This window comes from Molossus molossus, unplaced genomic scaffold (assembly GCF_014108415.1).
Source record: "Molossus molossus isolate mMolMol1 unplaced genomic scaffold, mMolMol1.p scaffold_m16_p_3, whole genome shotgun sequence".
Classification (NCBI taxonomy): domain Eukaryota; kingdom Metazoa; phylum Chordata; class Mammalia; order Chiroptera; family Molossidae; genus Molossus; species Molossus molossus.
In genome coordinates, this window is record NW_023425366.1 from 15,658,837 (window position 1) to 15,682,624 (window position 23,788).

Sequence of the window (23,788 nt, forward strand, 5' to 3'; positions counted from 1 at the left end):
GCACTTACTGCTCGTTCAGTGAACACTGCCGAGTGCTCGCGGTGGAGCAGGTGCTGGAATGTGGAGGTGAACAGGACCGGCTCCCTGCCCTCCGAGCGCATCATGTCAGAAGCCATGTGTCCTCTGCTGGAAGGGGCTGTGGAGCAGGAGCAGGAAGTGCCCGCCCACCCTCGGTTGGGGGAGGGCTGTCAGAGGGCGAGGACTCTGCTGGAGCTGATATGGAGATGTGGGAATGTCTGGTAGGCACAGAGGGGTATTTTAGGCAGAGATGGAGACATCTGAGAGAGCAAGTTGCATTTTGGGAACTGTGATGATTTAGAAAAGGTATGAATTTTGGAGTCTGTCCCACTTGAGTTCATATCCTTGCTCAGCTGCTTACTAGCTGTGTGATCTTGAGGCCTCTGTTTCTCATTTTAAAAACCATTAGTGTTAGTGCTTCCTTTGAAGTTTGTGAAGATTATAAATTATTAAATGTGTGACACAGGGTGCAGTCATTAAATGAGGGTTAATTGAGAGTATAACTGCATATTACTCAGGACATGTTATGTTCAGAGAATTACCTTGATGTAAAGTACAGTCAGCACTACTATTAGGCTGCACATGAAATGTGTTTCTTCATTCAGTAAGGTCATCATTGTGAATGACAGATCTTTTCATGGTAGGTATCTGTACAAACGCTGATTAACTGGGTGCTGGCTCAACAGCTTGTTGAGGTATGAGACATGCAAACTGTGAATTTGTTGATTACAATAATTTATATAAACATGTATTGGGTTTACATTTGAAAAATCGTCCTCTAATTTCAGGAGTTCTGCTTCTTCCATATCTCCTGAGTCTTGGTTCGGGCCCAGCATAGGACAGTTTCTCAGCTGGCCGGCATGTCACTGTGTGTGCTGAAACGCTTCCCTTGATCGAGCTGCAGTTTTATTACTTTGTGGTGGCTTTTTGCGCCAGAAGGCCCCGGATATGAAGCATCTTTTATTCTATTTTAATTCCATCCTTCTTTTCTCCTTCCAAATCCCAATTTTTGATAAGTAAAAGTTATAACAGAGAAATGTGAACTAATCAATTAACTTTTTCACTGAGTAGGGGTTTGTAGAGCTGGCTGCTTTGCAATCTGAACACCTTTAATTCTCAGGCTTAATACTTCATAAATGTGCTCTGTTTGCCTGGCTGCTGTGGCTCAGTTGGTTGAGCCTTGTCCCATAAACCAAGACGTTGACGATTTGATTCCCGGTCAGGGTGTGTGCCTGGGTTGCGGGTTCAATCCGCCTCATGCAGGAAGCAGCTGATAGATGTTTCTTTTTCATTGATGTTTCGATCTCTCTCTTCTCTTCCTTTCCTCTCTCTCTCAAATCAGTAAAAACATATTTTTTTAAAAATGTGCTGTGGATGAAAGGTCTTCCTAAATGCTTATGACTTGACATTTTAGGGAAGGACCTATTTGTATTTCAAAGAAGATGATCTGCTATGCTTGAATTGGAGTATTATTAGTTTTGTCCATGGGGACATTTTTTTTTGCATTTATTACTTTATGGACATTTTTTCATATTTGCCTAGATTTGAACTCCAGTTCTGCCATTGCCCAGCTCTGTGACCTTGGGCAAGTTATTTGACCTTTCTGTGCTACATCTGTAAAATGGAGGAAATAATAAGGATTGAGTTCATCTTATAAGCTATTTAATAAATCATTATTCTTATTACCATCCTTTGTACATTGATCTGGTTTTATGAAAAAAGAGCAGGTGGGGAGTTTTTTTTTTTTATCCTCACCCGAGGATATTTTTCCATTTTTTGTACAGATAGAGTGGGAGGGAGAGAGAGGAAGGGAGAGAGAGTGAGAAACATCGATGTGAAGGGACACATCGAGCGGCTGCCACCCGCACGACCAACCAGGGCTGGGGACAAACTGCAACCGAAGTACGTGCCCTTAGTGGGAACCGAACCCGGGTCTCTCCGAACCGCAGGCCGACGCTCTAACCGCTGAGCCAAACTGGCCAGGGCAGGTGGGGAGTTTTATCAAACACTTCAATTTTTCCAGAATGGCTTGTTTTTTTTAGATGTGCAAAGGCTTAAACTAACCAATTTGTATATAAATACCCATAACTGCTGCAGTGCTGTGGCCTGGGAGTGGACCAGGGGCACATCTGCTGAGCTACAAGAGCAGCACTCTTAGGCATTCCCTTCTAGCAGGTAGAGGCAGGCAGGGGCAGGGCTAACAGTGTCGGCGCCATGAAGCAGCCGTTGGCTAGCAGGTCCTGGCCCTCCCATTGGCTCTGATTTGCTTGCGGCCTTCAGGAACCAGGCGCCACACTGGAAAATCCTCTTGCTGGCAGGGTATCTTGAAACTGAAGGAGGATTTACATTCAGGAGCCTGACATGCTGTTCAGATGCGTTTGCCATCCTATGCACATATTGGTAGGGCTAAAAATAGTGTCTTAGGCATTTGTGCTAAGCCTGTCTTTCAGTGCCTCTCAGGATCTTTTCATGTTATATGAATTATCTCATGGTCAGGTGACTAAAAATGGAGCTGTAATTACTTTTGCAAGGATGGAACTAGAACAACTCCTTTCCTCCAGTGTAAAAAGACAAAGCCTCGCCTGGCTGGAGTGGTTTAGCTGGTTGAACGTCATCCTGTGTGCCAAAGGGTTGCCAGTTGGATTCCGAGTCAGGACATGGGTTACGGGTTCGATCCCCTGTCGGGGCGTGCATGGAAGGCAACCGAGTGATGTTTCTCTCCCCACCCCAAGCATGTCCTCGGGTAAGGATTGAATAAAAAAGACAGAGCCTCAGTCATAATTTTGAATCAGTGACAAAAAAGAGGAACAAGGTTAGGATCAAGCAATGAATTCATCCTGCTTGGATAGAAATGGGCATAGTAGAGGAAATTGGGGCCAGAGGATTCACTTTCATGTCATTGACAGGCCTGAGCTTCACCACAAGATGTTATTGTCTTTTTACATTTATTTTGTTAGCCACCAATCCCAAGAACCATACTGTGATGTTTGACACACTTGAGGACTGGTGGTGGGAGCTGGAGCGGACCAAAGGCAGCATGAAGTACAAAGCAGTGAGTGTCAATGAAGGCTACAAAGTCTGTGAGAGGTAAGCTTTCAGCGCGGTGCTTGCAAAAACAGCTCTTGAGGTTTTGTTTGCATGCCATAGTTTACCCATTGGAAATACACAGTGTTTTAAAATTATTCACACAGTCACTATTGTCAATTTTAGAACATTTTCATTGTCCCCCAAACAAATGTCATACCCATTAGCAGTCTCTCCCCATGTCCTCACCTCCAGCCGAAGCAACCACTCATACTTCCTATCTCTATAGACTTGCCTCTTCTGGACATTTCAGATGGATGGAATCATACAATATGTGGTCTTTATGCCCGGCTTCTTTCACTTACCATAATGTTATTAAGGCTCGTCCATGTTGTAGTGTGTATCAGAACATTGTTCTTTTTTATTGCTGAACAATATTCTGTGGTATTGGATATACTTATACCACGTTTTCTCTTGAGTAAAGCCTACAACGTAGTTAAAAGTTGTTATATTGAAATGTGTTAAAAACACCAGTCTTCTCTTACTATCTACACTTATCTAGTCAGGTCTGATGTTAGAATAAAACTCATTAAAAAAACCCACCATACTAAGCACACACAGCTTGCGGTACAGAGCTACATGTAGGGCAGGCTGTGGACATCGGGTTGCTTTCACTGCCTGGCTGTTATGAATAACGCTGCAGTGAACACTGGAGCTCAGGGTTTCCATTTCCCTTGGGTAAATACCTAGAAGTGGAATTGCTGGCCGTGTGGTAACCCTGTGTGTAGCTTTTTGAGGAACTGCCAGACTATTTTCCACAGCAACTACTCTGTTTTACATTCCCATCAGAAAGGTTCCCTTTTCTCCACACTAATACCCTTAAAGTGTCCCTTAAAACATTCAAAAGTGAATCTGACTTTTTTCCAATATTGTATCTGTAATCTACCTGTAAAAATTTAAGAGGCATTTCTAGAGGAATTTATATTGTGTATTTGCTTTCCTCTTATCAAATACTTCAGTTAATTTATTTATTCAGTAAAAATGTTGAGTGCCTACTATGTGCCAGGCAGTGTCCTGGCCACTAAAGATACAACAGTAAATAGTCTAAAAATCCCTGCCTTCTTGGAGCTGTCATTACAGTGGAAGGACAATGATGATAGAGTAAATGAGCATTTATAGTATATTAAAAGGTAACAGTGCTACGGAGAAAAATGGATCAAGGAAGGGGTTAGGGAGTGCTGGAGTGTTGGCAAGGAGGGTAGGTCGGGCAGAGGGCACAGCAGGAACAAAGGGCCTGAGGTGGAGTCTTGTCTGGCTGTGTGGGGAACAGCAAGGAGCCCAGGGGCTGGAGAGGAGTGAGCAAGGGACAGGGTAGGAGGAGGTGAGGTCAGGGAGGAGAGAGGCGCTGGATGGTGACTGCCTGGGAGCTTTCAGAAGAATTTATAATTCAGGGAGGAGGAGTTCGAGCAGGGGCGTGGGATGTTCTGAGTTACATTTTACAGGATGACTCTGCATAATTCTCTTTTAGAAACTTGAATCTTATCATTTTGGAACTTAATGCTCCAACACTCTGCTAACAGTTTTATAAATTTGTACAGTAGTCTTTCCTTATCCACAGTTTTGCCTTCCATGGTTTTAGTTACCTGCGGTCAACTGTAGTCTAAAAATATTAAATGGAAAATTCCAGAAATAATTCGTAAGAGTTAAATTTTCGTTCTGAATAGCATGATGAAATCTCATGTTTTACTGGTGATAGATTGTAATGTGACATTGGTACTGACGGGGCATTCTCATTCCCAGAACTGTTCAGAAAAAATCGTGCCACGTACTGGTTCAGTTCATTGGCATTTGCGTAGATGTCAGCACATCAAAAATACACCCGGTAGAGAAAGCAGCTCTGGGGAATCAAGGACACTGTGTCTGTTCATCATTTCAGGGTGGGACAAAAGTAAGATTACAGGTGTTCGTATGGAAAATAATACGATAATTAATAAACAATAAGACAAGAGCCCTGGCTGGTTGGCTCAGCGGTTAGAGCGTCGACCCGTGCATCAGAGACTCAGGATTGGTTCCCGCTAAGGCACGTGCCTCGGTTGCGGTTTGTCCCCGGTCCCAGTCAGGGTTGTGTGGGTGACAACGATGTTTCTCTCTTCCCCCCTCTCTCCCTCCCGCTCTATCTGAAGATAAATGCAGTGATGTCCTCGGGTGAGGGTAACAAGAATACACTCTGTTTCACATACTCACAACTGTAAGCCTACTTTTACCCTACCCTGGATGCAGTGCCTAGATTTAAGAGGGACTCGGGAAATAGGGGACGGAATGAATAGATAAATGAAAGCCCCGTCAGTAGTTAGAGGGGACGCCAATCAGTTTGGCTGAGAATAAGAAACTGAGTGTCTGCGTCACCGTGCCCAAGGTCAGAGCTGGCTATTTGAGCACCACAGTCTCTTCCTTCTGAAAGCCTTTCTCTCACCCCTCCTCCCTAGGAAGGTGTCAGAAGGTCTTCACCCTGGAGGACATGTGGCAGAGGAACCTGTGAATAGACTGATGCTGCCACAGGAAGACATTGCTGCCCTAGTGTTGTTGCTCTGGGGGTTCCCTCACCCTAACTATGGCTGTGCCTGAGCAGATCATACCACTGTCCTTGAATAGAGTCATCCTATATGTGAAGGAGCCGTTCACTTTGTATTCTGAACTCATCCTAATAACTAAAATGACTGCTGTCTGAGGAGGGAGGGTTACTTGCTTGTAGACATCAGGAGTCTCATGGCAGAGACTCCAGTGTCGCCTGTAGTTCAGTGGAATAGCAGAGGACATCTCCAACCTCCCTTCACCAGTGCAGAGCTGTCCATCTCTGGGAAACCTCTTTTTGTTGTTGTGGTGGTGGTTAATCCTCACCGGAGTATATTTTTCCATTGGTTTTTAGATAGAGTGGAAAGGAGGGAAGGGGAAAGAGAAAAACATTGATGTGAGAGAGAGACATTGATTAATTGCCTTCTGTGTGACCCCCAGCTAGAGCCAGGAATCAAACCTGCAACCCAGGTACTTGCCCTTGACTGGGAATCAAACCTGAGACTCATCAGTCCACAGGCTGATGCTCTAACCACTGAGTCAAACCAGCCAGGGCAGAGCAGCCTGATTTCTCGAGTGACCGACTGCATGGTGCATATATTAATCTGCTCGGTTCTGACATTTTCCCTCTTCAGTAAAAGACATAAAATATTAACTGGTGCCCTGGCTGGTGTAGAGCGTTGTCCCATACACCGAAAAGTGGAGAGTTTGATTCCCATTCAGGGCACATACCCAGGTTGTAGGTTTATCCCCAGATGGGGCACATATGGGAGGCAACTGAGTGATGTTTCTGTCTCTCTCAGTCTCTCTCTCTCTCTCTCCTTCTCCCTCTCCCTCTCTCTTCTTCTCTCTAAAATCAAGTAAAAAATTAAAATAGAATCAATAATAAAAAAATAAAAGTAAAAAAATTAACTGATTAACCAACTTTGTAAGACATGGGAATGTTTTAAAGCAATATGGCCCCACCCTGGCTTTGTAGACTGAGCCTCTGGGGAAGGGGCTTGGAATCTGGTTTAAACAAACCCCTTGGGTGACTCTCCTGTAGACGTGAGAACAGTGATCTGTCTGTAAGTTGCCATCTGGAGCAACTACTTCTCACAGTTCCTGTCCGCTTAAGACACCTGGGGAGCTTATTCAAATGCAGAGCTTGATTCTGTAGGTCTGAGCTTGGGCTTGAGAACCTATTTTCCTTATAAGCAGCCAGGTGATGCTGTTGCAAGATCTTGTAACAACAACTTTTTTTTTTTTTGCTAATCCTCACCCAAGGATATTTTTCCATTGATTTTAGATAGAGTGAAAGGGAGGGAGGGAGAGAGAGAAACATCGATATAAGACACATGGATTGGTTGCCTCCCACATGACCCAGACCAGGGCCAGAATGGAATCTGAAACCCAGGTATGTGCTCTTGATGGGGACTCAAACCCTCACCCCACAACCCTTCTGTCCTCAGGCCAAAGCTCTAACCGATGAGCCAAACCAGCCAGGGCATAACAACAGTTTTTGTCTTGATTGCACATCTGGAGAGCTTTCAAGCTTCTGATAGATAATACTTCTGGAATAGAGCCTGGACATTAAGTATTTTTCATCTTCCCTGAGTTTGAGACCACTGATGTGTGAAGAAGTTTTTAGTTCAGGGACAACAACATCTGAAGGGATGGCTTACTGCCCACCCACTCAAGCAGACATGTAAGAAAATGTCCCAAGCACTTCAGAACCTCAAATGCTTTATAATTCTTTTATGTTTTGATGATTTGAGGTATCTTAGCCTTGACCTGTGGTTCCCAAACCTGGTTTTACATCACAATATTATGGAGCTTTTTTCTTTTTAATTACCTTTAAGGTATTTTTAATGGAAATGTCAAGCAGCGTAAAAGCAGAGTGAATATGATGAATTCTCTTTTCACCATCACCTAGCTTCAACAATGATTAACTCGTGGCTCATCTTATTTTATTTACTATATGCCTCCCCTGGACTACTTTGAAATAAATTCCAGAACCCATCACATTTCAATGATAAATAATTCAGTATACATCTCTTTTTCTTGACTCTTTTTGGCTTTTTGTTTGTTTATTTTATTAACTTTAGAGAGAGAAGGGGAAGAGAGAGAGCAAGAAACATCAATCGGTTGCATCCCATACAGCCCCGACCAGGGATTGAACCCAAAACCTAAGTATGTGCTCTGACTGGGAATCAAACCTACAACCTTTTGGTGTGTATAGGCTGACACTCCAGCCAACTGAGCCACCCAGCCAGGACAAAGGACTCTATAAGTATAACCATAACACCATTATCACAACTTTCAAATTTAACACTAGCCCCTTAATATCATTCAGTACCCAGTGTTCAGATTTTCCCAATTGTTTTATAAATTTTAAAACAATTTACCTTTTATCATTAATTAGGATTCAATGAGATTGATATTTTGCAGTTGATAGGTTTCCAGTGTCTCTTAATCTATAGATTCTCACACCATCATATTTTGCCTGTAAGTTATTGAAGAAACCAGGCCATTTGTCTGATAGTTTCTCACAGTCTGGATTTTGATGAGGACATCCCCATGGTAATGTTTAAAATGTTGCTCCATCCCTTATGATTTGATTTGAGCCAGTGGCTTGGTCATATTCAAATTTGGATCTTTTCCTCTCGGAAAATTAATCTTTCCCGTGACCTAATAATACTTAAGAGATGTACTTCACACGTGCAGCATGCATACAAACACTATTTGATTATTTTCACTGTAGTTCTTACACCATAGGCACATTCTTATCTCCCGTGAGGCTTTATTTCAAGCTCTTTGAGTGAGAGATCCTTACAGCTCCATAGTGATAGAAGTTGGGTGACCTTATTAAAAGAAACCTGTATCTGCCAGCTAGAGGAGGATGTGGGGTCCCCGAATAGCTCTGATCTCTGCAACTCTGAAAACCTGTCTTTCCCACCTCCCTTCTTAACAGGTTGGTTATATTTAGAACCTAGATTTCTTCATGTGGAAACTGTGGTCATACTGCTTGGGGTCAGGTCCTAGCTCCACTAATGCTTACTAGTTGTGTAACCTGGGACGGGCCTTAGCAGAGCTATTTCTCAGTTTCTTGATCTGTCAAGTGGAAGTAATAATAGTACACACCTCATAGTGTTGTTGGGCAGATTAAATGGATAGTTCATTCTAAGCAATTAGAACAGAGTCTGGCATATAGTAAGCACTCAAGTGTTGTCAGAGCACTTGATAAAATGGGCAGTGGTCATTGGAATTACTGGATTTCATATTAGTCTGACTGAGAGCAACACAAGTGCTTATGTTGTCACCCTATGATGAGGATTGTCACTCTGTGATAAGGAGGATCAGTCCCAATTTTGGAAAGCACATATTTTTAGATATCCCATATTCCAATCCCCTTATTCTGTGGATGAGAGAACTGACCCGGAGAGGTGGGACATTCATCTACAGTTACACAGAATCAGGCAGAGCCAGGATCTGAACTTTGATGCCCGACTGATTTGGCTGGAGAGGGTTCATCTGTGCTGGTTCTTAACAGGGAAATATGGTCCATTTCCTATCACTCTGCTTCCTTCCTGTGTTCATTAAAGTTGAGCTTTTACATTTAGTGGATTAACTGTAGTACTAAAACTGATGACATATCTTTCTTCTAGGTTGCCAGCATACTTTGCTGTCCCCACCCCTCTTCCTGAAGAGAACGTGTCACGCTTTCAGGGTCACGGCATACCAGTAAGTGCATCTGGAAACCCTACCAGCCACGGGCTGCTCATCGGCCCATCTCGGCAAATTGTTCTTATTAAAGCCCTTGGCTTTCGTACTAAAGAGTTGTCCTCACTCCAAGAATGATCCAAAAATATCTTCGGGACTCCCTAGAGGAGCCTCTAAGACATGAGGCTCCCTGGAACGTGGTTCTAAAGTTTTCACAGATGCACTGCAGTTCTTAGCTGTAAGAGGTTACAGATCTGCCTGGTGTTGAAAGCCAGCCTGACTTACCACCCAAATAACTTTGAGGTGAGCTGACCACTCTGAGGGTAGTAGGGCTCAAGATTCTTTTTGGCCCACACCCTTAATCTTTGAATGGGTGTGACCGTGTTTTTTTCCCAGAGACAACATGAAGTGCTTACTGAGTTTTCACAGAATAGACTGGGATGGAGCCATATTTAATGTGTCACTGGTCAAAGAAAGCAAGACTTTGGCAGTCACTCCAGTTTCTAATGGGTGGTTGGGAGTTGCCAAGCCAGCAGGGCTTTAGTGAGGAACGAGAATTGCAAATGAATGTTGTGCTGTGCACACGGCTGGTTCCCCAGAAAGGTCACTCACACCTGTGCAGCAGGCGAGATGTGTGAGCAGGGGTCCCCTGCCCAGAAGCACGTGCGGGCTGGGCAAACAAGGAGCGTGGCCCTCACAGTGAACCACTGTGAGGGTGGCTGCTCCTTTGTGCCAGCAAGTGTGTGCTGTGTGGGACCATGGCCTGGTCTTGCCAGATGCCCTGATTTCTCAGGAGAAAACACAAATAGGGACTTTTATGTGAGTGAGTTGTCCTGATTTCTAAATGCATACATTTGATTCAAAGGTTTAAAAAACATGTCTTTGGGCCCAAGTTAGTTCATGTCCCACCAGTTTGCAACCTTTAATTTAGAGCAGTAGTAGTTCTCAAACTTCCTGGTCTCAGGACTTACACTCTTAAAAATTACTGAGGATCTCAAAGAGTTTTTGTTTATATTGTTGTATGTATTGATATTTGCCATATTGAAAATTAAAACATGATCAACAAACTTTTCATTCTCTGCTAAATTAAAACCCATTGTTCTTCCCTGGCTGGTGTTGCTCAGTGGTTAGAGTGTCAGCCCTCAAACTGAAGAGTCATAGGTTTGAGTCCCAATCAAGGGCACATACCTGAGTTTCAGGTTCGATCCCCGGCCCTTGTTGGGGTTGTGCAGGAGGCACCCAGTCAATGTGTCTCTCCTATATCGATGTTTCTCTCTCTCTCTCTCTCTCTCTCTCTCTCTCTCTCTCTCTCCCTCTCTCTCTCCCTCTCCCTCCCTCCCTTCCACTCTATCTTAAAAAGAAAAAAAGGAAAAATACCCTTGGGTAAAGATTAACCAAAAAATAAAATAAATAAAAAATAAAATCCTTCTTCTTTAAAATAAATAAATATTTTAAAAAATCAGTGGGAAAAACACCCTCAGGTGAGGATTAACAACAAAAAATAAAATCCATTGGTCTGTTTTGTGCTTTTAATGGATCTTAAAACATACATGATTTTAGTCCAGCTGGTGTGGCTCAGTGGATTGAGCATTGTCCCATGGACTGAGACGTCTCATTTCAATTCCCGGTCAGGGCACAAGTTGGGGTTGTGGGCTCGATCCCCAGTAGGGGGCGTGCAGGAGGCAGCTGATTGATGTTTCTATCTCTTTCTTCCTCTCTCTAAAAAATCAATAAAAACATATTAAAAAACAAACCCACAGGTGGTGGCAAATATTTCTTTAAAAAATGCATTATTTTATAACATACATTGGTCATCTGGAAGATATCGATTCACTAGACAATATAGATTGCCCAGATGTTGATATTTCCTTATATAAGAATTACATTCATCAATGTCATTCTATCTCATCAGTAAAACCTTTAAACATTGGGAAGCTGTCCAACTAAAAAGGCAGAGACTAGTTTTCCAAAATCCTAATGTTTACTTGAAAGTTCAGTTTTTATCATTGGTGACAATTTATCATGTGTTTTCCTTCAAGTGATAAGCTCACTTCATTTATTTATTTATTTTTAAGAATGACTGTTTGCCATTTACCAAAGACTGAACAGCCATAATTTGTCTATCACACATTCTTTCAATTCCATAGAAAAGCAGCTAGTCCTCAACTCAGTTGCATGGCGCTTTTCCTTGAGATAAGTATTGTGCTTAGGTGCCTACCTCCTATTCCATCATGCAGAATATTAAAAAGACATGTAATGGTCAAGATTAATACAATTAATACTTTTAGTCCTTCATTAAGCATATTGTCAAGTGAAACCAGATGTATTTTCTGCAAGCGTGTGGCAGAGAACTTGGGTGACCAGTGTCATTTGGTGGCAGGCTGAGGCCTCGACTGCTTCATCTACCAACAGTGCAAATGTCAACACAGTGAAAAGGACAGACTACATCTTGGTGTTATTTTCAGAACACCTGCAAGGGTCTGGGTTCCCCATCTTGGATCTGTAGACTACATTTTGAGAATCACTGTTTTAGAAGAATGAAAATGAGGGTCTTCATCCTTCAGCCTTTCATAGATGCATCTAGGAAAAGAGGGTGTGCTCTGTGGGAAGAAACAGTGATGCATGTCTGCACACGTGGGAACAGGTTGCTTCCCCATCTGCACTGTATGTACTTTTGATGTTCTGTGTTCTAGCCAGGCCTTGGGCTGAGCAGCAGAAAATGTTCTAGAACCTGAGTCAGGAGTCAGCAACATAACTTGGGTAGAAACTATAGGAAGGGTTCTCATTTTATTGGGTCATCGGTCCTGAGAGCATGAATGGACAGCCGAAAAATATTACATGGCTGGAATTTATATATTTACTCAGGGAACGCAGAGCTCTCAATACACATAACATAACATTTACCACCAGTGACAGTATATTCACAGTCTTGTGCAACCATTACCACTGTCTGGTTCCAGAACATTCTGTATCTCCTTGCTTTCTTACCCTGACTTTTCACCTGGTGTTCTTTCCTGCCTTCACTTTTTTTTTTTTTTTTTTTTTGGTACGTGCCCCTAGCAGAAACGGAACCCGGGTCTCTCTGGTTTGCAGGCCAGCGCTCCAGCCGCTGAGCCAAACCGGCCAGGGCTTTGCTGCTTCTTCAGGGAAGCCTCCATGGTTTGCAATTTCAGTCACGCTCTTGCTGCCGCCATTCTAGAGTCGTTAGCCTCCAGCCCAGAGTACTTACTGTCACTTTGCTGTGGGGCTCCTGAACACTGCTGTGGATTATTCACAGAAACAGCACAGCACATGTGGGACACAGGAGGACCCTTTCCTTGCCTGGGATGGGTCCCAGTTCTGCTCAGCTGTCTGATCTGTTACTTAACTCCTTCTGGTGCCTGCATTCTTCCCTGGGGCTGCTGTGAACGCTTTTTCATTCTCTCTGAGTCTGTGACTCCACCCTGAACTGTTACACTCAGAGACTACCCCCTCCTTTAGTGGGATCTTGGACAGCAAGACCTCCCTGAGCTTCCTTCTTTTCTACTGCCTGCTGTTTCTCTGTGCTGCTTCCTTCATCTAGGCTCTGGGTCTGGGTCACACCTGTCCTTGCTTTGTCCGGAACCTGCTTCCGCCAGTCTCTCCGTTCCACGTAGCCTTTCCGAAATGTCTGCTCCTCTTGGGGACATCCTCAGCTCTCCCCGAACCCGAAGAAGCCCTGCCTTAAGAGTCAAACTGCCTTGTTCTCCTTTCCTGTGCTTTAACACACTTATAGAGGCTGAACTCACCTTCGCTACTGCCCTCATTCTGCTGATTGACCCTCCAGAAGGCACTGTCCCTGTGCGGCCCGGTTCCCCGTGCCGTCACCACGGTTTGACACTGATTATGTCTCCTTTTTGCCTTTTGAATTCTTGTCTTGGCTTTAAAAACACTGCCGTCTCGGTCCACTTACCTCCTTAATAGTTCCCTTCCTTACTCTGCTTTCTAGCCCCCAGTTGTACGTATTCCCCTAAAACTCTCTTTGGCTCTATTAAGAGAGACATTGTAAAATGTATGAAATAATGAATAATTTCTCCCCTTCCTTTTTTTTTTAGATAAACAGACTTTGATTCTTGTCTCTTGTCAAGTCATTCATACCAAGAACCTTGTGGCCCTTTCCCAGATAGAAACAGTACATATTACAATAGGAGAGGACATGTGCTTTTTGCTAGATTCCTGTGAGAAGTCTCTCCCTGACCGAGAATTTTGCTTGTTTTCTGTTTACTGTTTCAAATAGAGGCTAGTCAGAGAATTGCCTCTTAGCTCCTCAGCTGAGCTAAGACAGTTCTGTTTGTGCCCCAAATAGAAAATGAGCTGTGGTTGAATCATCAAGAGCCACCCTTTCTGCTCCAGGAAAGGAGATAAAAAGGATCTAAAACACTGTTTCTTAGAACCTGTCACCCAGTCATGGCTAAGAGTGTCTCCCCTTTATCAGACTGAGCTGTGCCAACTCGGGCACAGGACTGCTTGGGCATTCAGAATATTGCTGCCTTTGGCAGAAGACAGAAATTGGTGGTGTCTGCACATTGCTTAGCATGACATTGGAAAGGGAATAAGGGGACAGCAGAGGGCCCTTTGAATTGAATCAGTGTCCTAACACTTCCTTCTCATTGTGAGTCTTAAAGAGTCAAAGTCCTGCTCGGCCCTCGGGGCAGTGAGTGCTTTTCAGCAGTTCTGTGTCCCTCTGCCCTCGCTCCCTGGCAGGGCTCGTGTCTTTTCCATGTCAACTGGCAGTCAGCTCTCATGTCCAGAGCTCCAGCCCTGCCTTCATCTCCTAAGCTCATAAACCTCATCTGAGGTGCCTCCTGAATATCGTCACACAGATGTCCTGTTGGCACTAGTCGCCCAACATACCCGGTACTGATGACATCATTGTCCCCTGGAACCCCAGACTGGTTCCTCCGTGACTTTCTTAGTGTAGTGCAGAGCGGCACCCGGATGATGTGCTCATCTCGTCTCCCGGCCCAGGCTGCTGCCAGCTTATCGAGTGTGTGCTTACACCTTGCAGAAGAATGGCAACAAGGTGCCCCTCTGGGCAGCTGGAATCCTCTAGGTCTACCTTTGAGCCAGGCTCGGTCAGCAGAGCAGGGGTTGCGCTTAGCCACTCTTGAACCGTTAGCCAGGCCTTTATACCGGGCATGATGTCCATAAATGAACTCAAGGGCCCCAAACAGCCTCACCCTCTCCTCCATTCCAGGCTCTTCCGCCAGATTACTTTGCCCTGGATCAGTTCTGATCTCCTTTTGTTCCTGAAATGCAGAGCAAACAAACAAAAAACAAATGTAAATGCCTACTGTATCCAGAAAAACATGAACCTGTCACCGTGGTCATCCATATGATTTCTTCCTCCTTTGCCCTTCCTTTGTTGTTCCTTGAAATTCTCTTCTGTGGTTGACCACATTCTACTTTACTGTATTGGTAACTTCTTTCCCTGTTAGAGTGTAAGCTTCTTGAAGGTAGACACAGCATCTTAGCCCTCTTTTTTTTGCATCCTCTCACAACCTAATTCAGTGCTTTGCACTTATGAGTCTCGTATCAATATGTGTTGACTGGCCAACTCTCCATCCTTTCTAGTGTGAACCTCCTGTAATGACAGGAGCTGCCCACTTCTGCCATCCAGGTAAAGAACGCCCTTTAGACTCAGACTGCTGTGACTGCAATGTTGGGAACTTGCCTGGTCTCTTCAAGCCTGTTTCTTGTTAATGGGGATAATAATCATACCTGCCTCAGTGTGAGAATTAAATGAGTTAATTCATGTAAAATCCTGACACAATAGCTTCCCTTCAGCAGTAGCCACTGTTGTTGGCTTTAGTGTTGTCCCAACATTAAAGGTGTATGTTAGACCACAGGCAAGTCTGAGCATGTCGACCTAGACCAGTTTTGTTTTTTAAGACTAAATCACTTTTTCATTGTAACTATTTCTTAACTTAGAAAAGTTTGAATGTATTCAAAATTTTGTATTGAACTTATACATTTCCCTGTATGAATTTAAGTGCTAAGCTTACCTCTTCCCTGTTGGGTTTGTACATTATATTTGGAAAACCTTTATTTCCCTCTGCAGATATGGTGTTGGTCCTACCACAATGGATGTGCCCTTTTGAAAATGTCAGCACTGCCCAAAGAACAGGACGATAGCATTTTGCAAATCCAAAAGAGCTTCTTGGATGGGTCAGTACTGTTAGACATTTGGTTATTGGTCATCTTCGTTCTTGTTTTCTGAGAAGCAGGTAACAGTTTGTGGTAGTGTGTCCATTTCTGTTTACCTCTGATAGCTTAGTGCTCCAGAATGCGACTTAGAGTGATGGTTTTAGTTACTTTGAAAGGAGTATAACGTATTCATTAAGAATGTCGGCTGCATTGTTTTTAGAGATGCATGCTGAAGCGTTTGGGGAAGTGGCATGATGTCTGTAATGTTCACAGTTGTCAGATCTGTGTCATGGTACATATCACTGCTATTCTTTTCTATTTTTCTGCATGTTTGAAAATTTTCAAAATCAAATGTTAAAAACAAAGTGCATGAATTAAAAACAGAAAAGGCATAGACTTGGAGTTAAATTGCCTTAGTTCAAATCATGGCTTAATCGGTGTAGAAACTGCATAATCTTGGGCCAAGAAATTGTACTCCACCCACCTCTGCTGCCACTTGTGTGGATTGGCACAGGTGGTGTGTTACTTACCTCAGTGGTGAGGAAGAAATGGGTGGGCACCTCCAAAGCTCTTCACACAGATCTTGGCACAGAGTAAGTGCTCAGGAGAAATAAGCCATTTCTAGTTCATGTCTGCCTTTCTAATCTCTCATTACTTTTGATACCTAGAATTTACAGGATCATCCACAGGCCACCCTATGAAATTGTCAAAACTGAAGACCTATCAAACAACTTCCTGTCCCTGCCAGACATCCAGACCGCATACTCTAAGTTTAAGCAGCTGTTTCTGATAGGTGAGAGGAATGCTGTCGCACGGGAAAGACATAGCACGTGGGTCCGGTGCAAGTCGGTCCCCTGTCCCTCGGTTCCTGTGGTCGTGCGCAGAGTACCGGTCGTGAGGCCAGTGCCGTAGAGTGGAGGGCAGCTGCCAAGCGGCGGTTGCCGTTGCCACACTTCTCCTCCATTTTCCTTCAGGCTTCACCCCACTGCCCCTTCTCCCGGCAGTGACACGGCCGCCGCCCTCCTTTCTGCACACGCTGGTTGCCCGGCGCTGAGCACTGGGCTTCTCCGTGTACAAGCTGCAGAGCTGTGCAGTGTCTGAGCCCACTGGCCGGCCTGCCGCGATCCAGCAAGTGAATGATCTTTTTGTTTTCTTCATGACTTATTGGATGGACTCCCCCCACCCAGGTGGAAATATTTTACTTTTTTTTTCTGATTGAGTATATACAGAAATGTAAAAAATTTCAATTAATCAGAAATGTACAGAGTAGAAAATGAAATCTGCCCATTCCAGCCACCCTGCGTCCCTGCCCACGCTGCCCACTATGAACAGTTTAGAACTTGAATCATCTTTAATCAACCTCAGTTGGCTATTGATTCTTTTCATTCTTGAATGAAATCCTCTGGGATTTGTCATGGTTACAGGTAACTTTTTCTAACTTGGACCTTGTAGCCTAGCAAAACCTAACCCATTTAGGATTCAGTCATTCATTCGGCAGACATTTACTGAAACCCCATCATGTGCACTATGCAAGGCACATGATAAAAATGATATGACACCCAGGGAAACAGAAATATACACCTCTGATAACTGAAACACGTTGTGTTATAAAATCGATTTATAAAAAGTAGGGGCCTGGCAGAGAGAGAGAAATTTTACTGGTTGAAACAGGACTGTGACTCTCCACTTTTGTTTTCATCATTCAGGATCTGCAGGGTTATCTGCCTTGATTTGAATTTGCAACTTTGAAGTAGTAGACTTCTGTAAAATGCAGGGCTCTCTGCGTCAGGTGGGTTGGGGCATTGCGTAGTGGTGTGTGAGGTGAATGCATTTGTGTATTTAGGATTCCAGCAGAAACCGGGTCCCCCCCTTGGGCCTCGTGGCATAAGGATGTACCCACTTCTAGGAGTAGTAGCCAGGATTTTGACCCATCTCTGCCCAAAGCATGTTACTCTCCTTGTTGAGCTACAGGGTGGACCGTGGCCCTGTATACATATTGTAAGCACTTTTTATTTGAGCAGTAAAAATCTGTTTTTGACTGCCATACCCTTCCAGGGCCTTATAGTTCAAAAACCATTTCAGCTGAAGTTTGAAAGACCCTTTACTTAAAATGGAGACTTGTGCCTGGGCTCGCACTTGAACAGCATGGTTGAGGAGCACTGTTTTTTTGTGGCAGGCGTGTGAGTGAATCACCTGACTTCTTTTCTTTTTCTTTTTTTTCCCAGATAACAGTACTGAATTTTGGGACACAGATATAAAATGGTTTTCTCTGTTGGAAAGTAGCAACTGGCTTGACATCATCAGGTATTTCAAGCCATTGTTTTTTCATGAATATTATAGTTCTCTAATTCAAAGCAGTAAAGCAAATTGACAAATAAATCAGGTGTTTTGTATTTCGCAGTTAAATATTCTTAGATCACATGTTCTAGTCAGGGATCACAATTTCACATGTATTATTTTTGACGTCTGTGCGCACGTGGTCAGCATTTACAGACATGCTGCCTGCTCACCAGGACTCACCTGCGCTGAGAGAAGCAACGGGGGGCAGGATGGGACGCGGAGGGATGCTGCTGTTGTGCTAAAGACCTTTTTAGAAGAATTCTGTGTCTTATATGTATATTACTTATTTTTTTTTAATTGTAAACATAATTAATGTCAATTTGTCATTGTGGGATTTAGAATTCGGTTGAGATTCCCAGAGAACAAAATTACATTCCCTTTTGTACTTCATATTTTGAATAGCTGCACTCTGTTGCCATTACATGGAGGAGAGCGCAGAGGAGGGAGGCACAGAACAGAAATGGGGGTCGGGCAGAGAGAACAGCTCCAATCCTGGAGAACCTGAAGGGCAGAGCAGACTTCTCCCTCGTGCCTGCACGCATCCTCTCAGCCCTGCCTGTGGGGAGGAGCCTTGGCCCTCCGCACTTACCAACAGAAATGTTTCAAAGAGCCCACTGCATGTCTCGTGCTTGGAATATGTCATTGCACACAGTGATGAGTGTCCTACAGGAACCTTTCTTTCTGTGGGGCAGAGAAGGTGGAGTGTCCTCAACCAGATGAGTCGGGGGCGGAGGAAGCACCACTGCAGGTAGAGAACGGCATGTGCGAAGCCCTGGTTATAAGTCAAAGCTGCCACCAGCAGCGATAGTCTCAGGGAATAGTGCGTCTAGAGACACACACAAAGGATTTCGGGGCATGTTGGATCTTTTCGGCCACACTGACCACTCAGCAGGTGACCTTGAATCAAACACTGGACGTGCAGCATACTCCAGATGTGGGCCTTGGTGGGTCTCACTAGGACACACCAGCAGACTCCGGCCTCAGTTCTCATTGAGGAGTTCTAGTTTAGAAATCATCTAGGAGCATTTTTACATCAATTTTGGGATTTCCTTCTGAAAATGTTAAGTTCCTAGGCAGATGAGTGTCTTGCAGTTTCTGAATAGTATAAATGGTAATTTGGGTTTTTTTGGAGGTTTTAGCAAAAATAAATAAGATAGAAGACTAGATCAAGTCAGACTATCTCCAAATTTCTTGTTGATTCCATACAAGTGCAAGAAGAACTAATATCCTTTTTCTTGTCTCTTTTCCATTTAGACGTTGCCTGAAAAAAGCAATAGAGATTATAGAATGCCTAGAAGCACAAAACATGAATGTTCTTCTTTTAGGTACGAAGTGTGGTTTTCATTTTCCTTCACTTGAGACTCAATTCTTCAGATACAGCCTGTGTGGCTGGAAATGTCCTGTACCAGGAATGAAGTCGTGTAGAAATCCTTCCCGGTCCCTCCTACCCTGACCTTGGACTCCTTTGCATTGGGTTTCAGTGTTACAGTTTAAAAATAAATTCTTTCACTTGGAACTTGGCAGGTCTCTTTGCAGCCCAAGAAGGAATTGTTTGGTCTCTTTACCAAAGCTCACATTTCCTAATGTTTGGGATTTTGTTTTATATTAACTCAACTTGGTTAAGTTATAATCTTTGGATAATCCCTTTTATAGAAAGAGACCCATGGATAGTTTAATTGTTATTTTTTATATATTTGTGTTCAACAACCTCATGTAGTTGCCATAGAAACTTTGTGGTCTGTGATTTCCTTTTCCTCAGTTGGCTTAACCTGCTGTATGTGAGGACAGGACACAGCCCTTCACAGTGTGTGAAAGCACGTGCAAACACCACGCCATGAACATAATGCCGGAACTGGTTAGGTATGAGCTAAAGTAACATCTGCTGTTGAGAATAGTGTAGGTTCCTTGTAGTCCTGCATTTCAAATCGAGTCAATCGGCTCATACTTTCCTACCCTCAAGCTTTTATGACTTCTCTGACACGCGCTCCATGACTGCTGAGATTTAGCTTTTGTGGGCAAATTGGACAAGAGTCCGCCTGGAGCTCCTGTACCATCTGATGCTGGCTCGCTGGCTTACATTGTGATACATTTATTGAGCACCTACCCTGTGCGGAGCTCATACTTCTGCCTTCTGAAGTCTGCAACCTGATGGGAGAGTTTGCCTAAGCATGTTACTGAAAAAGACACAACTAGCACCGACAGAACAGAGTCGGGAGGAGGGATAAAGATTGGGGGTCTGAGAGGTGCATGTCCTCAAGGCCAGACTGCCCAGTCGCCTAAAATGCAGTGCAGATCCGTGGCTCATGTGGCTGAGACAGCACTTGCTCTTAGATGTGAGTTGTCTCCCATCTGGAATCTCATTCCCAACCCCTCTTCCTGACACCCATGGGTGTGCTAGCAACACCTTCAGATGCAGGAAAGCAGGATCCCTCAAAGGGGAAACATGCTTCGAAAACTGATAGCACTAGAAAGACAAAATTGAAAATCTGTTTTTTTTTAAACCCATGTATTCACGTGGTTTAGGTCTCTTCCCGGAGGAGAGAAGGAAGCACGAGTGACGGCCTGGCCCGCGGTGCTCCGTGGTCTGGCTCGCGGCGAGGGTTTGAGCAGTGTAGGCGCCTCCCCCCTTGCAGTCCACCTCAGTTTCTCTAACCCTAGGACCAGCCAGCACCCTCGTGGACACTGTAAATAGCACCTCGAATTGCACTTCTTTTTGTAAAGAGGAAACCCTGGGGATGTTAGACCCTGACTTTTGGGATCTCAAAACATTAAGACAAATGCTTGGATGTAGATGTATGTTTTTATTTGCTATGATCATAAACGTTAACTAGGCATTTGAATGGAATTGTCATCGTATGGGTTTTGTACAGCGCACTTCAGGGGTGAGCGCGGAGAGCTGCTCTGGGCCAGGCAAGGAGCAGCCCCTAGACGGAGAAAAGCAGCTGGGCCTTGAACAGTGAGTTCAGTGATGGAGAGTTTGACACACCAGCTCGAAGGGTTTTGAGCTGGGTCTGCAGGACCCAGCCGGTCACCGTTTTGTGTATGATCCAACCTCACGTGTGGCCCGTCTGGGTGCCCACATGCTGACAGTGGATTTGCAGTGCTGTGTCTACTCTTTCAGTAAGCAGATCCATGTTTCGTGCCAGTGTATGCTGGAACCTGCTAGGCAGGCTAGAAAGTTTGTCTCCGTCTAATGCCCTTGTTTTCAGGACCTAGAGCTTAACTGTCCATAGCAGACCTCGGTGTTGGGGACCCTGCTATTACTGCGCAAGTGGGAGTGCTCTTTGTAGGTTCTTAACACTTCATACCCCCCTTCCTCCTTGCATTCCTAGAAGAGAACACTTCCGACCTCTGCTGCCTCATCTCCTCGCTGGTGCAAGTGATGATGGACCCTCATTGTAGAACCAGGGCTGGATTCCAGAGCCTTGTCCAAAAGGAGTGGATCATGGGCGGGCACTGTTTTCTGGATCGCTGCAACCATCTGCGTCAGAGTGACAAGGAGGAGGTGAGTGTCTTCATGGCAGACTGTTTAGTCATGGAGAGAATTGCCTGATCTCTTAATTCCTGTCCTCTGAGGTAGGGTGACTGTTGACAAAGTGCACACTGTACAGCTCAGTAGGAAGGCTGTGTTCAGCTCACCATTTGATGACTTTGAATGTTTAAACAACATTGAAACCTTTCCCAGAGGAAAGAGTTATTAGCAGGGGTATTCAGAGTGTGCTTGTGTTCAGAGTGTGCTCTTCAAAATTGTGTACACCAAGTGTGTGTATATATTTCATGGTGGGAGTAATATTGATTTGTAAAACTTAAATAAAAATTAATTCAGTGAGAGACTCATAATTTCTATTAAGTTAGTCTTTACAAAAAAATGAATATTCAGGGTACAAGTCTCCTATAGGAAATACATAACACAGCCGGGTCGGTGTGGCTCAGTGGTTGAGTGTCGACACATGCACCAAGAGGTCACCAGTTCGATTCCTGGTCAGGGCACATGCCCAGGTTGTGGGCCAGATCCCCAGTGGGGGGCATGTAGGAGGCGGCCAATCGATGTTCTCTTTCATCAATGTTTCTATCTCTCTCTCTTTTTCTCTCTCTAAAATCAATAAAGATTAAAAACAACAAAAAAAGAGAATACATAACACAAAATGAATTTTTCTTGCACACAAACCTTTTCAAAACAAAACATAGGGTGATGTTAACACCCCCCCCTTATCAGGGCCTTGGTGGTGTGTCCTGAGCAGTGCCCATGGCTTCTTCTGCCTCTGGCTGTGTGAATTGCTTGAGGCTGGGCCTTCAAGCCGAAACACAGGAGTGTTAGTGTTATAGTTCTGCTGGTTCTACTTGTCTTGGCTGCAGCTATTCAGGCTCTTTGGCTGTATTATTAATGATTGTGGAAGGAAAAATGAAGACGGGCCCTTTCTTTAATTAAATCACCTGCAGTGCTACCGTATGCTGGTACGTGACTTGTGGTTTTTCTTACTCCAGAGCATAAGCAAGTCTGTCAGCGGTGCTGAACAGCTGGGCCTTGGCAACAGGTCCCTGTTCCTGGGAGACCCAGGCCTCTCTCACAAGGCCTGGAGATTTCTTTCAGGCTGATCCGTATCTCTTTGAGCTGAATGGAAATCACCATCTTTCATTCTTGGAATGGACCTTACATTTCTGGGAAACTAATTTGAAAGCTTATGGGACTCAAATAATATGGTGGTCAGAGAGAGCTGATACTATGTGGGGAAGAGTGTGTTTTTATATTTGAGAAAATAGGACAGAAGGCACTGTGTCTAATAGAGAAAAAGTCCAAGAGAATTTCTGATCTGCTGTTCACCCAGTCTTTGGAGAAGTCACTCATACTTTCTGACCCCATTTCCCTGACCGCATCATGAGGTGCATATATTTTTCACTCTATCTAATGTTACTGAGCATAAAATGAGCTATGAAATAAAACTACAATATAAATGTTCCTTAGCGTCTCAATGTTGACATGTAGAGTTTTGAAGGAAAACTGGGTGGTCTGAGTCATAAAAGACGCAGCACTGGACTTTGATTCGGGAGTTGGAGTTCAGACTCCTCTCTCTTGTGAGCAGTGTGTGAGGCTTTGGCCAGCTCTGGAAGAGACAGGCTGTAACATGGCCTGTCTCACCCACCAGCAGGGTCACTGGTGGCTCAGGACAGACACTTGGTGAATGACAAAGCACCCTAGAAAACTACTATCTCTACTATTATAGGGCTTGCCTCTCGTGGCTAGCTAATAAAGGAGGCCATCAGTTTAAAGAACATATTTGTGAAAAAAGTATTAGACTCTGGCCGGTTTGGCTCAGTGTTAGAGTGTGGCCCACAGACCAATGAGCCATGGGTTCAATGCCGGACAAGGGCATGTACCTCGGTTGCGGTTCATCCCCGGCCTTGCTGGGGTCGAGCCGGAGGCAATCCAGTTGATGTGCCCCTCTCATGTCGATGTTTCTCTCTCTCCCTCTCTCTCCCTCTCAGGTGAGGATTAAAAATATGTATCTATATTAGAAAGGTTTTTAAAAATTATTTTTATTTTTATTGTATTACAGATGTTCTCCCCTAATTTCCCCATTGATCCCGTCCTCATAGAAACGTTTTTCTGCATGTACCTTCTCTCCTGTCCTGTCTTCTGGGCTGTCATTGTTGGGGTGGAGAAGGGGTATTAACAAAATTCAAAATAATTGAATATAGTTTTTTTTTGTAATAAAATAGACTAAGAGGAAGGATGGAATTCTTTGGGGAGAAGTAACATTTTACTTAATTGGGTTCAAAGTTACTATTTCCTGTCATCAAAATCACTGCCAATGCTCATCTGTTAATGCTGATTGATGGAGAAAAAGATGGTTCATCATTTTTTTTTTTTATCCTCACCCGAGGACATTTTTTCATTTTTTATTCAGATAGAGTGGGAGGGAGAGAGAGGAAGAGAGAGAGAGAAACATCGACGTGAAAGGGACACATC

At 44.1% G+C, this 23,788-nt stretch overlaps 1 protein-coding gene across 3 annotated transcripts in view; it reads left to right on the plus strand.

The window, feature by feature from the left end:
* The window catches only part of MTMR12 (myotubularin related protein 12), a 64,275-nt gene that overhangs the window by 32,833 nt on the left and 7,654 nt on the right, over positions 1-23,788 (plus strand). For all 3 annotated transcript variants that reach the window (XM_036278911.1, XM_036278912.1, XM_036278913.1), the window contains 7 exons: positions 2,976-3,105; positions 9,261-9,336; positions 15,395-15,501; positions 16,149-16,273; positions 17,706-17,784; positions 19,075-19,145; positions 21,153-21,325. In XM_036278911.1, coding sequence (XP_036134804.1) covers positions 2,976-3,105; positions 9,261-9,336; positions 15,395-15,501; positions 16,149-16,273; positions 17,706-17,784; positions 19,075-19,145; positions 21,153-21,325 — 761 coding nt within the window. The remainder of the gene's footprint in view (positions 1-2,975; positions 3,106-9,260; positions 9,337-15,394; positions 15,502-16,148; positions 16,274-17,705; positions 17,785-19,074; positions 19,146-21,152; positions 21,326-23,788) is intronic.